The 13,309-nt window shown below is 41.7% G+C and overlaps 1 protein-coding gene and 1 long non-coding RNA gene across 2 annotated transcripts in view; one reads left to right on the top strand and one right to left on the bottom strand.

Annotated features, from left to right (window-relative positions):
- LOC126259641 (splicing factor 3A subunit 3) overlaps positions 1–13,309 on the top strand; it is an 84,377-nt gene that overhangs the window by 28,126 nt on the left and 42,942 nt on the right. Inside the window, exon 4 of the mRNA XM_049956575.1 lies at positions 8,240–8,312. Within this exon, the coding sequence (XP_049812532.1) occupies positions 8,240–8,312 (73 nt within the window). The remainder of the gene's footprint in view (positions 1–8,239; positions 8,313–13,309) is intronic.
- Positions 1–13,309, bottom strand: part of LOC126259651 (uncharacterized) — a 28,232-nt gene that overhangs the window by 7,920 nt on the left and 7,003 nt on the right. The gene's annotated exons all lie outside the window — the stretch shown is intronic.

Here is a 13,309-nt window from a genome sequence, read left to right on the forward strand (position 1 = left end):
TGAGGCATGTCTTTTTGTACTTATAATCTCATGTTACAAAGTATTATGTGTCATATTTATTAATTATAAACATTAATTTGTGTATAAAACCATGTCTAGAGCTCCGCCAGGATAGCCGAGAGTGTTAACGCGCTGCTTCCTGGACTCGGGTAGGTACGCCGGCCCTGGATCAAATCCGCCCAGTGGATTAATGACGATGGCCGGTGTGCCAGCCAGCCTGGATGTGGTTTTTAGGCGGTTTTCCACATCCTACTAGGTGAATACTGGGCTGGTCCCCACGTCCTGCCTCAGTTACACGACTCGCAGACATTTGAAACACATTCACACTATTTCACGATTTACACCAGACACTGACAGCTGGGGTACACTAATTCTGTCCCGAGGGGTTATGGTTTTCTGGCAGGAAGGGCATCCGGCCACCCATTCAAATTAACCATGCCAAATCCATACTTAACCCAGCCGACCCTGCGCACAATGCGGGATACAGGCAGTAGCAAAAGAAAGAAAGAAAGGAAAGAAAGAAAACCATGTCTTAAGGTATAGCAAAGGCATTAATTTCAGTATTGATGATAACAATCGCCAGTACAGTTTCTTGCTGGTAATAATTTTTAAAGCAATTGGGAACATGGTTTCCAACAGAGTCTGACTTCCATTGATGGAATGCAGAACTTGTGTTTGGCAGTTTGCTGTACATAACAGTAACAAATGTGCAGCTGATCCCCAGCCTATTTTTCCATTGTCTTTTGTCAGAAGTTCTCATTCCCTCCTCCTTTAGATTACTATGTGGTGTGAAAATGGAGAATTCACTTGATGCAGCTTAACATCGTGGTATCGTGATGTATGTTTTAGTTTCTATACTGATTGTACAGTAGAACAGGCAACACATTTAGCAATGTATTATCAGAGGCGCAGAAGCACCCCAGGATTAGAAAAGAGTGTTGCAAGTGAAGTGGTAATGATAAACAGTTAGAACAAGAAGGCAGTAGATGCTTTTGAAACCTGGTGCTACAGAAGAATGATTAGATGGGCTAGTTTGTATAACTAATGAAGAGGTACGAAATCAAATTTGAAAGAACAGAAATGTTCTGCACACCTTGACTAAAAGATTGGATAGCACACATCTTGAGGTAACAAGGAATTGTCAATTTGGTAATGGAGAAACGTGTGTGTGTGTGTGTGTGTGTGTGTGAGGGGGGGGGGGGGAAGTAAGTTGCAGTGTTGCAGAAGATACACAGAGCTGAAGAGGCGTAGACAGGGTAGACTAGTGTGAAGAGCTGCCTCAAACCAGTCTTAAGATCAAAGATGACCAGATCATAGAATATCCATGATTAGCGTTGGTGCCATTACAGCTTCACACATCGTTAATATCTTTCTTAAAATGACAACATCCATACATGTCATAGTTAGAAACAGCTTTTCATTGTTTGTGGCCAGTGTAATTGAACAGTGGTCATAAAAGAAAGGTGATCTGCTGTAGCTTTTCATTGTTTGTGGCCAGTGTAATTGAACAGTGGTCATAAAAGAAAGGTGATCTGCCATTAAAACTTAGTAACTGCCACTATCAGTGTTTACAGCATCTCATTACAGATTAATGTGCAGTAGATGGGTAAATCACGGGAAGCATGCATATAATAGTGGAATTATATGTACGTAGTATGTCTTGTGATTGCAGTGACACTTCTGGCTTGGGGAAGATATGCTTCAGTTTGGTATACCCATTGTGGTAACTTCATATGCAAATTCTATTATGTCTGGTTGTGGGTGTCAGTAAATTATCTCTTTTTTTTCTAATTGTTGGTGGATGTCTGTAGTACACTTTTAAGATGGAAGCCTAATTGTTGAAGAGCTGCTGAACATCCTACCTGATTATTTTGGCACAAAACATGGTTCTCAACATCATGGTTAGTAGACTCTAAAATTCGTGGAATATCATTGTTATGTGAGATGCTATACCTCCGACACAATTTGTGAATGACCTCTATTCTTTTTTTTTTTTTTTTTTTTTTTTTTTTAGCAATATGTTATTCTCACTTTTCCTGGTAAGGACATATTTTTGGATGTTAACAAGTATAATAATGTATCACCCACAAAAACAATTTATCAAACATGATGAAATAATGCTTCTCCTATGTCCTTCAAATGCTCGGAAAAGTAGAAAACCATAACCTTAATGCAGTGAAATGGGCATTTCTGAGCCTGACTAAGCATGGCGCATAAACCTTGAATTATTGATTGTGGTCTGATGAGTCTATTTATATACAGTTCTCAAAGTCATCACACACTGCCGTACAGCAAAGAAGTATTCTAGGCAAAAAGTTACTCTCCCTCAGGAGACAACATGCTAATGCCATGTAATATCCGCTACTGTCATTAATAGGCCTCAGTTCAGCTAGAAAGAGCGTCCACAATTTTTGTTTGTTTACCGTATTTACTCGAATCTAAGTCGCACTTTTTTTCCGGTTTTTGTAATCCATAAAACCGCCTGCGGCTTAGAATCGAGTGCAAAGTAAGCGGAAGTTCTGAAAAATGTTGGTAGGTGCCGCCGCAACTAACTTCTGCCATCGAATATATGTAGCGCTACACAGGCATGCTTTGCAGGCACAAAGATAAATACTGGCGCCAAAACCTCTGCGTCAGTAAATAAATTAAAAAAAAAAAAAGGTGGAAGACGAGCTTTTTTCTCCGCCCCGAGTTTCGACCACTGCATTTTCATACATTATCCAACAAAGTAAATACAAATTTCATATTGTTCATCTTCGAATGTAGCAGCATTTCAATGTACTACGAAAATCCGACTGGCAAGACTGTTTGGGATGTTTGTCAATATGGGAAACTCTACGTTCTGAATTTTTTCCTACGTTGAGAAGAGATGGTTGCTAATAGGAACTTTTATGTATTGTCAATCACATGCAGTATTCTCTTCACCATAAGAATAATACGAATATAAACATTTTGTCCTGTATTCTTTCGTGTTTGCAGCTATCTCATTTAAATCCTGTCTGCGTAATAAACTACGAAACTAGAGTGAGACAACAGCAAACGCGGAAGAATATACATATCATGTCATGTTTATATTCGTATTATTCTTATGCCTAATAGTGATACAGTCAGAAATGAAGCACGGCAATTGACTAGATTTTTAAATCTAAGATGACTCTAATTTCTGTGCAGAATGTAATGTACTAAAGAGGCGTCTGCAAAGATTTTCAAAAGAGAAAATTTTTTGCTAAGCTCTCGTTCAGAACATCTTCTATCATATCCAGTCTATTATTTGGTTCTTGTTGATCATTATCAAAGAAAACCGCAGTGTAAGTAAAACAAATAGCTGTATCTTGCCATTGTTTTGCTAATGAGACGATTCCTCTCTTTTCTTTAAAAAAAAATTGTAAGCGGCGGTACCGTGCACAAAAGCAAGTCGAGCGGCGACAGCCTGTAAAAACTCATTATCAGAAAGTGACAAACAATGCATGACACAATACAGTAACGCATTTTCAGCTTAGAGTGACGTAAAAACCTATAACAAAGAGAACGGCACTTATCAGATCAAAGAAAAATAAGCAATCAATTCAAACCAGATGAAGCACGTGAAAAAGGTAGGGTACCCGTATAAATAAGGACGGAGCGCCTGACGCATAGCAATGGCTACCTGGTAAAGCTTAACTGCTAAGCTTACGACTTGAACCAAACTACTGTAGCTGTATCGTCATTCATTCGACCTAAATTGTGTCTCATATTATGATGGACCAACTTTGTTTCGATTTGGAGGTGTGGCCTAAAACTTTTCTTTCCCCTTGAATTTCGAGTTTCAAATATCAGGTGCGGCTTAGATTCGTGAAAATTTTTTTTCCTTGATTTCGAGTCTCATTTTTCAGGTGCGGCTTAGATTCAAGTGCGGCTTAGATTCGAGTAAATACGGTATGTCGTACCCAGCTGAAGCCATTTGTTGATGATTAGATCTTGTAGCACCGGCAAATTCACAAATGTTGATTACTACATTTCACTTGCTGTTACAGATGATTCATATACATTTTCTGTGGAAGTAACATGAGGTGATTTAGTGGATTGATGAAGATGCAATTGGGTCCTTGAGTGTTGTCCATCATACCAGAAATGCTTTTGTGAAACCCTGTAAAAACAACTGTTGTCACCTTGGAAAATGAAAGTATCATATTCATGTCAACCTGAATGAGTGGGCCAAGGCACTGTATGAAAAACACCCCTAAAACATCTCAGAACCATTTCCGACTGGAACAGACTGCAAGTTACATGTCTCTTTGGGCCATTTGTCAGTCAGTGCAAAATTGAGACTCATCAGGTCACATTACACATCTCCAATCAATTATTGCCCAGTTTGTTTGTTGTTAGGATCATTAAGGACGTGCAGCTTGATGTTGTGCTGCGAGCAGTGGCCTTTTGCGGGTACCTGATTCCACATGTCCATTTGCATACAGTTCCTTTGACAACATTTACTTAGAAACAATTTGAGATGGCTGTGCATTCAATGACAGCAGCAGATTTGAAACTTACAGTCATTGACAGACACATGACACTTGGTCTTCAGTCTCTGTTGGTCAGGACCTTTTTATGACTAGTGTTCTTATATCATGTTATATGACTGTAAGCGGTATGCCATTCCTTGTCGACACATGGAACAATCTGTGTTGATAAGCTGTTCTGTATAGATACATTTAACTGTCCACGTTGATACACCAAGGCATTGGCCAGCTTCATTCACATTATGGTCATAGACTCATCCACATACAATACCATGTTTCTGCCTTTCTATTGGGTCTCCATGTTGACCCATGACTTTTCTGCCATGACTTATGTCAATGGTGAAGTGTCACATGGCCACTTGGTACCAGTTCTATATCATCTACAGGCTTTAAATTAACCAGTGTCTTCTTTTAAGGAGGATGGCTAATATTTTGTCTGGTGAGCTTACCTAGGAATGTATAAATGCAAACTGTCTTCTTCCAACTGTGAGGAGTGGTTGAGGTTCTATAACTATTTGGGTGATCATATTGTGACTTGTCAAGTTTGCCAGGTTCTGTGGTCACACTAAAAAAATTAACTTATAAGATTTATGAAACATGTGTTAACACATGTTTATTTAGTGCTGTGTATGTTGTAAATTGCTATGGGACCATTGGTCTGCTATTTTTACAATCTATGACACTGATTGTCAAATTGAAAGATTTATAGACTGGGGCCGAAACCCAGATACTTGCCCTTTGTTACGAGGGCTATGCCGGAAGTTTTTAGCAGAATGTGTGAAGAAAAATTTATTTGCAAAAAAGTTTACAACTTTTCAAAATACTCTCCATTAGCATGTATACATTTTTCCATTCTCTGAAACCACTTAGAAAATGCCAGTCCAAGCTTCTTTTGGGATGTCACTTAGTGCACTCTCATATGCCGCATTGGCCTCTTCATCTGATGAAAACCACTGGCCTTGAATTTTTTCCTTAGTCTTAGGGAACAGAAAGAAGTCACAGGGGGCCAGGTCAGGTGAATAGGGGGGATGGGGTAACACTCGCACTTTTTCCTCCTCCAGAAAGTCCATCGTTCTGGCAGCCCTGTGCACAGATGCATTGTTGTGATACAGCAGAAGGTGCCCACTCTTGGACTTTGGATGCTGTGACTTACATGTGGCGATGACTTTTGGAAGACAATCGTTCACGTACCATTCAGCATTGACTGTACAACGTGTGCCCAAGGTCACAGAGGTGAGATGCCCGATCTTTGTGAGAAAAGTTGCCACCATCTTTTTTCCAGAGCTCTGACTGCGTCGAACTTTTGTGGGTGGTTCCTCCCCTGGAAAGCACCACACAGAAAACTTGTCTCTTCGTTTCAGGGTCATAATGGTAGACCCACATTTCATCACCTGTGACGATATTGTAGGTGTCTTGGGACTTCCCTCCATTGAATTTTTCGAGCATGAAACGACACCAGTCCACTCTCGCCTCCTTTTGGCTTTCTGTCAGGGAATGTGGCAATGGGCACATCTCTTAGTAAGGCCTTAGTGACTATGGACGATGGTCTGTGCTGCTGTTGATCCAATATTTAGGGTCCCTTCAGTGTCACAAAATGTAAGATGTAGATCTTCTTTGATCATTTTCCTCACAGCATCAATGTTTTCAGGAGTCACAGCTGTTGCTGGCCGACCGGGACGAGGTTCATTTTCAATTGACTGCCGACCCCTCGAAAACTCGCGAAACCAGTTTCCAACTGTGGCCTTAGAAGGGGAAGCTTCACCAAAAACACGCAGCAAAGAAGAATGGCATTCTTTGGCACTTAAACTCTTTTTATAATTGTAAAAAAATCATGGCGCGAAAGTCGCGGCGCGACAGCTCCATCCTGCACCGTCTCTGACTCAGCACTGCCTGTGCTTTCTTATCGTGCTGTGGGGGGATCACCGCTAGCCAGGGGCTGTGCACGCACGTCCCAAGGTCAAAAAACATTGCTCTTTCGAATGAAAACATCCCCATTGTCCTCCGCCTTACAATTTACGGGCTGCTAAAAACTTTCGGCATAGCCCTCGTAACAATGCCCTTACTGAGTGAGATATTCGAGCACAGTCAAGGGCAACGTTCAATCAACTTTGCTCTGGTCTCTGGCTGAGCTGTTCTTCGCTATGTTTCAGAAGTGCTAATCTACAAACCATTCAGAGTAGTAGAGAGGTATTAGCTGGAGCTATGAAAATGGGCTGTGAAGACACCTGTGTAGAATGATTATAAGTATTCCCCAATAAAAGCGAGAGATCAGATTTGAGTCATGGTTACACGCTATTTTAATCTGCAAGGAAGTTACATGTCTCATGTTTAGTTGCAGAGTGAAATTGCATTCTGCGTTTATTGGGTTGATCCATAAGTTTAATGAACACAGCGAGTGTGCACTCTCTCTCTCTCTCTCTCTCTCTCTCTCTCTCTCTCTCTCTCTGACACACACACACACACACACACACACACACACAAGACAGAGGCTTAAGTTATTGACAATATAGCCTCCTTCACTTCTTAATACTGGGGTAACTTTTTTTAACTTTTCAATTCTGTGAGTAGAAATCGTGTGGTTTTGAAGTGAAGAAATTGCTGAGCCATGTTCAGAGTGCATTTGCAACTCAAAAGGGAGCTCCTGGAAGGTTGTTTAGTAGAGAACAGAAAGGTGAAAATCTGAGAGCACAAGATCACATAAAGTGGGTTGAATGACGTTCCAACCCAACTCCTGTTTATTATTTTCTGACATTCTAGCAGAGTGTGGACAGGTGTTGTCATGGAGTGTGTAGTGTTTTTGTATTCCATCTGCAGCACTTCTTAGTTGTTGACAATAAATGTCAGCAGTGTTGGTTACACCTCGGTGAAGCAATTCGTAGTGCAACAAACTGTTGCTGCTCCACCAGGTACATAACATTACCTTTTGTGGATGCATGGAGGTCTTTGTATGCAGAGTTGCTGCTTTGTTTGGGCTCAGGCATTTCTTTATTTTCCTTATGTTAGCATAAAGACGCCGTCTAGTCACCAGTAACAATACGTTGGGATAGGAATGTTGGGTGTTGTTCATGAGCCAATTAATGACGAGCAAGCAGAGGTGCACATATGGCCACCACTGATTTTTGTAATTTTGGCGTAAAGCGTGTGGTACCCGTACACCAGATTCCTGAACCATCCCCTTTGCATGTAAATGTCCCACAATGGTGGAATGATCACACTTCACACTGGCCAGTTCTCGAGTACACTGACATGGATCACTGTGGGTTAATGCGTTTAGACGATCATCATCAAATCCCAAAGGTCTTCCTGAATGTGAAGAGTCATTAGTATTGAAGCAATCCTCCTTAAAAGGAGAAAGCGATTTTCTTGCTGTGCTTTGTTACAGTGGGATTATCCTGATACATCATGCAAATGCTTTTGTTGCTGTCACACTCCACACACTGTGTCCAAATGACAGTATGTGAACTCAAATAGCTGCAGTGAACCACAAATAAAAAATGTCAATTGATAAATGAAACCATAGCAACCAAAATGCAAAACAAAATTGCTACAAACTTCTGCACCAACTTCATAGTTTGTATTTTATTATGGCTTGCATTTTAAATAGTACCAAAACCTAACAAATTATTAAATGCAACTTGGTCACTGATTATTAAATGTTTTTATGTTGCAGAGTGTAACAGTTTTGAAATGCTGTGCAATGGAAATTGTGAACGAGCTTTAATGGAATTTCTCTTCAATTTCAGATCAGTATCCCTATGTCTGTGGAATTTGAAGAACTGAATAAACTGCGCGAAAATCCCTCAGATGAACAAGCAAGTATGATAATACTGTACTTTCATTTACTCTCAGCACAAGCTAACAGAACATAGCCTGTTAAATATGCCTGAAAACTTCGTACTTTGTAAAAGTTGTCTTCTTCCTCAGATATATGAAGACAAAAGTGTGTGTGTGTGACAAAATTCTGCTTAGATGCTATTTTAATGAAAATAGTCATAAACTGTTATGGCATGTAAAACAGAAGACATAGATGGTATTCTTAGTTGTGTTAATCTGTTACTTAATTATCAATCTGCTCTTTTTAAGCTTACCTCACAGTCTATCTTACAGATTGTGATGCCATATTTAAAACAGTGCCTTGCTGACTGGGAAACAAGTCACTGAATCTTACTTGGGGTTTGTGTGTCTTGTTTAACTCGGATCCATCCTGATTTTAAGAAAAATGATTTTTTATGGTAATAAGACATAATGGATGAAAAAGTTATTTTCCTGTTTTATACAAAGTCTTTTTTTATGTATTGATGCAAAATAAAAATAAAAGTGCTGGCACCTGGATTGGAAAGAGAAGCAACTGTTAGATATTGCATTAATTTCTTGTTCAGCTTCTACAAATTATGGAGTTCCAGTTTATTGCTTTTTGTAGGATGCAGTTGGTAGTTGGTTCTTGGTCATAGTGGGCGTCCGGTATTAACATTTAGAACAGTAATGGAAATTCCTGGGTTGAGCAATACATAAAATAGTGGAGTGAATGGTTGCCTGTAACTTATGCTATTTTAACCTTTCTTCATCAGGCCATTTCTCCAACTTTACTACTTTTTATTCTTACTGCTTTTGGTAATTGAATTTGTTTGCTTTAGCTGCAGTGTAACAGAATGTTACTACGTAATACTCCTTTGAGTCTTTATCAAAATAAGAATTGCATTTATTGATGTAAACCATTTGTTTATCGTATAGTTGGTGTGGATTAAGACCCTTGGTTTACATGTTGTAAGGACTACTGCCTCCAAAATGCAGCTGCATCTTATACTTGAAATTTGTATAAAAATAACCTGTATGCAGGTGTGTCTTGTACTCAAAATGAATTTTAAAATGTCCAGTGTCTGATTTAAAATTCTCGCCTGTCTAGAAAATGGCCATATATTTGCTGCTGCAGGGAACCAATCTCTATCTGGCAACATTAGATTTAACTGGAAGCAGCAGTTCACTGATGCGACGAACATGAGTTGCAGGTATTCACAAGCTTGCTAAAACTGTCTCCCTCCCACCCCACCATCTCGTACCCAGAACACAGTCTAGCCTATGATGCGTAACTGCAATCCACAGTGCCAGTGAACTTGAATTGAAAGTGATTTTTGTTATTGGTAACAGTACAATATTTTTGTTAGTAAATAAAATGTATTAATATGATGCGAGCTATAAATTGAAAATAATATCAAATGCTGAAGAACATGGAAGCAGAGCAGCTGATTGGCATTTTGGCCCCCCACCAACAGAAAAACCCACTTGCATTTGGCAGGCTAGTAAAGGAGAAATGAAAAAATGAGGAAGACTAAATGTCCAAATAGAAGACTGAATTCAAAATGGCCCGATCTAGAAGATGACTTGTTGAAATGGATTCAAAGGCACTGTCAAAATGACATTGAAATTAATACAGAAATGATTCAAATACATGCTGGTAAGGTAGCGCTACAGTGAAACTTAACAGACTTTAGCGGTGGAGTTGGTTGGTGCTAAAGTTTTATGAAGCGTCATGGATGTAGCATGCGAGCCAAAACCAAAATATCTCAGAAAATGCCACCAAAGTATGAAGAGAAAATATTTATTTTCATCACTGTATTGTTCAGCATCGTAAGAAAATGAGTGTGGAACTAAACCAGATATTGAATATGGACGAAACTCCTCTGACATTTGATATATTGAGTAACAGAACTGATGCCATAAATTGTGCAAAAACTGTAACTATAAAAACAAGTGGACGTGAGAAAATGTGCTACACTGTTTCCTTCCATGTTGTGCTGACAGTACTAAACTTAATCCAGTGAATATTTTCAAGTACAATGCCAAAACCTTCGGAAATACTGCCAGATATTGTTGTTCACATGACAAGGGTTGGACAGACGAGACTGGATGAAATTATGGATCATCAGTGTGGGAGACAAGTAAAGTTGCTTTGTTGAAGAAGAATTCTCTTCTTGTGCTAGATCAATTTAGTAGTCACTTGAAAAATTCTGTGAAAGAGAAAGTGAGACAGGGAAACAAAGAGCTTGCTATTATTCCAGGAGGACTTACTTGCAACCTCATAATATCTTGAGAAATCTTTTGAAGTGTAAATAAGAGACGAATGGGACAAATGGATGATAGATGAAACCCAACGTGAATTCACGAGAAGGAAACCAGTATGTGGGTCAATAAAACAGTCATGGTCTGGAGTGAGAGAAGACATTATTGTTAAATCTTTCAAGAAGTGTGGTGTAAGTAACACTCTCGGTGGCAGTGAGTATCATTTTATATGATAATGATGATGATGATGAGGAGAGGGAGGAGGAGGAAGGGAAGAAAAGTTTAGATGACGATTTTAAAGGACAGTTTGGTTTCATCAACTAAGATTTTTTTTGTCTGGCTTTGCTATCTAATAATAAAATGGGAAAAGTGCTATTTAAAAAAAAAAAGCTTGAAAATTAAGGTGCATTTTATAGTGGGTGACGTCTGTTAGTCTGTACAATATGGCAGTATACTTGTATAATCATTGAACCTTACAGTTTTTGAGTTGTCTTGCCAAGTCATTGGAACAGGGTATCTACGCTCTGAGACAAGCAGGAAATCCAGGAAAAACCTGGGAATTTTTTAGAATTCCTGGAATTTTTCATTGTTTTAGTCTTGAGTTAAATTTATGTAGTTTTGACTGGTAAGAACTGCTAAACAGCAAAACGCATCAAAGGTTTTAGGACTAAGACTATGGAATACTTCATAACAGCAAAGTGCTTCCGATGAGCATGACATCTCAACTGTTTAAAGTTCATTTTAAGGAGTTGCTAGCTGATGTGCATGTGCAGTTGAGTTGCGTATGAGCAGTGCCTTCTCCCACTTCTATCTACTGGAAGTGTGGGTGGCTGCACCAGTAGCAAGAAGCAGTCACGCTACAGAGAAAAATTTTTCTGGCACACCCAAGCTGCCAGACTCGCATATGCGCAGAGCAGTCTGGGTTTTAGTGGGGTGGGGGATAGCGACATGTTTGTTGATGTGTCGGCAGCTGGGCCAACACCTTGTAGATAGAGGTGGCTTAAAGGGCACGCGAGACTAACGCAGACGGGCGTGAAGTACTGGAACAGGATACGTAATTAATGCTATGAAGAAAAGAACGGAGCTTCTCATATACTTATCTTTAATGTCTTCTTGTACATCTCTATGGTGAACACAAGTGAGACTCTAATTACAATCACTGTAAGGCTAATGGCGCCTTGCTAGTTCGTAGCCATTAACTTAGCTGAAGGCTATTCTGTCTCTCAGCTAATGAGAGAGAAAGGCTTCGTACGTCTAGTCGCTAGCTCTGTCGTCCGTACAACTGGGGCTGAGTTCGAGTCAGTCTCTCGAGACCTGCCTTGTGGTGGCGCTAGGTTTGCGATCACACAGTGGCGACACGCGGGTCCGACATGTACTACAGGACCGCGGCCGATTTAAGCTACCACCTAGCATGTGTGGTGTCTGGCTGTGACACCACATTCCTCCCCCGCAAATCGGCGAACGGTCGTGAGATAAGGCTTCCGCCCGCCGCGGGGAGGACCCCATGTTGACGTATGCGATGAGGTGGGGAGCCTAACAACAGGCGAGGCTGTGCCACCCGCACCCGGCCATTCGGTCCGAGGGGAGCTAGGAAACGCCTGAAAACCTAGTCCAGGGTGCACGTCAACATGCGGTGTATGCGCCCGTAAAGAGACAGGAGGGGCCGAAGGGTCGACCTCCATGTGGTCGGAGAATCCGACGCGCGATGACGACACCTGGTCCGGAGCGGGCAAGAGTTCCATGGCGGAGGACAGCTGGTCACGGGAAGCGATCGGCGGCGCGTGACCCAGGGAGGCGCGTGGCGGCCGCAGCGAAGTGTCCACTGCGGGCGGCGCCGGAGGCGGCTGCGGCGCGACGCCATGAGGCAAAATGGAAGGCAGCGACGGTAACACCTGGGGATGAGGCGAGCCAGTAGATGGGTCCCCAGGGCGCTGACCGGACGGCACCATCGCTGAAAGCAGACGGGGAGCGGCAGAACCCAGGCGACGACAGAGGCGCAGCTGATTGAGATGCCGACGCACCTCACCAGAGGCCCCCAAAACCAAATATATCGCGCGGCCGAGGCAGCGAAGAATGCGCCCTGCGAGCCAACGCCGTGAACCGCGATAGTTGCGATAATAGACAACGTCGCCAGGAGCAAAAGCAGGAGTCTGGCGCAGCACAGGAACCTGATGTGGTGGTTGCAGCAAAGACATCAAGGTTCGATGAGAACGACCATGGAGCAACTCAGCCGGCGAGCTACCATCGCGGGGCTGAGAGCGATACGAAGACAAAAAGAGCAATAATGCGTCCTCCCGAGAATGCGACTCTTTCAATTTCAACATCTGTGACTTGAAAGTCCGGACCAATCGTTCCGCGGCACCGTTTGACTGAGGCGAAAACGGCGCGGACGTCAGATGTTGAATACCATTGGCCTTGCAGAAGGACTGAAATTCTGCGGACATGAATTGTGGGCCATTGTCGGAAACAATAGTCTGCGGAAGACCTTCAATGCAAAAGATAGCAGACAAGGCTTGGATTGCGGCAGAAGACGTCGTGGAAGACATCCGGACAACAAAAGGAAAATTACTGGAAGCATCGACCACAACCAACCAACGAGCATTCCAGAATGGACCAGCAAAATCGATGTGCAAGCGTTGCCAAGGGGAAGTGGCTTTCGGCCATGCAAAGAATTTCCGCAGCGGTGCGGATTGTTGTTCGGCACACGCCACGCAAGAGGAGCACATATTCGTAATCGCAGCATCGATTCCGAACCA

This window comes from Schistocerca nitens, chromosome 1 (assembly GCF_023898315.1).
Source record: "Schistocerca nitens isolate TAMUIC-IGC-003100 chromosome 1, iqSchNite1.1, whole genome shotgun sequence".
NCBI lineage: Eukaryota > Metazoa > Arthropoda > Insecta > Orthoptera > Acrididae > Schistocerca > Schistocerca nitens.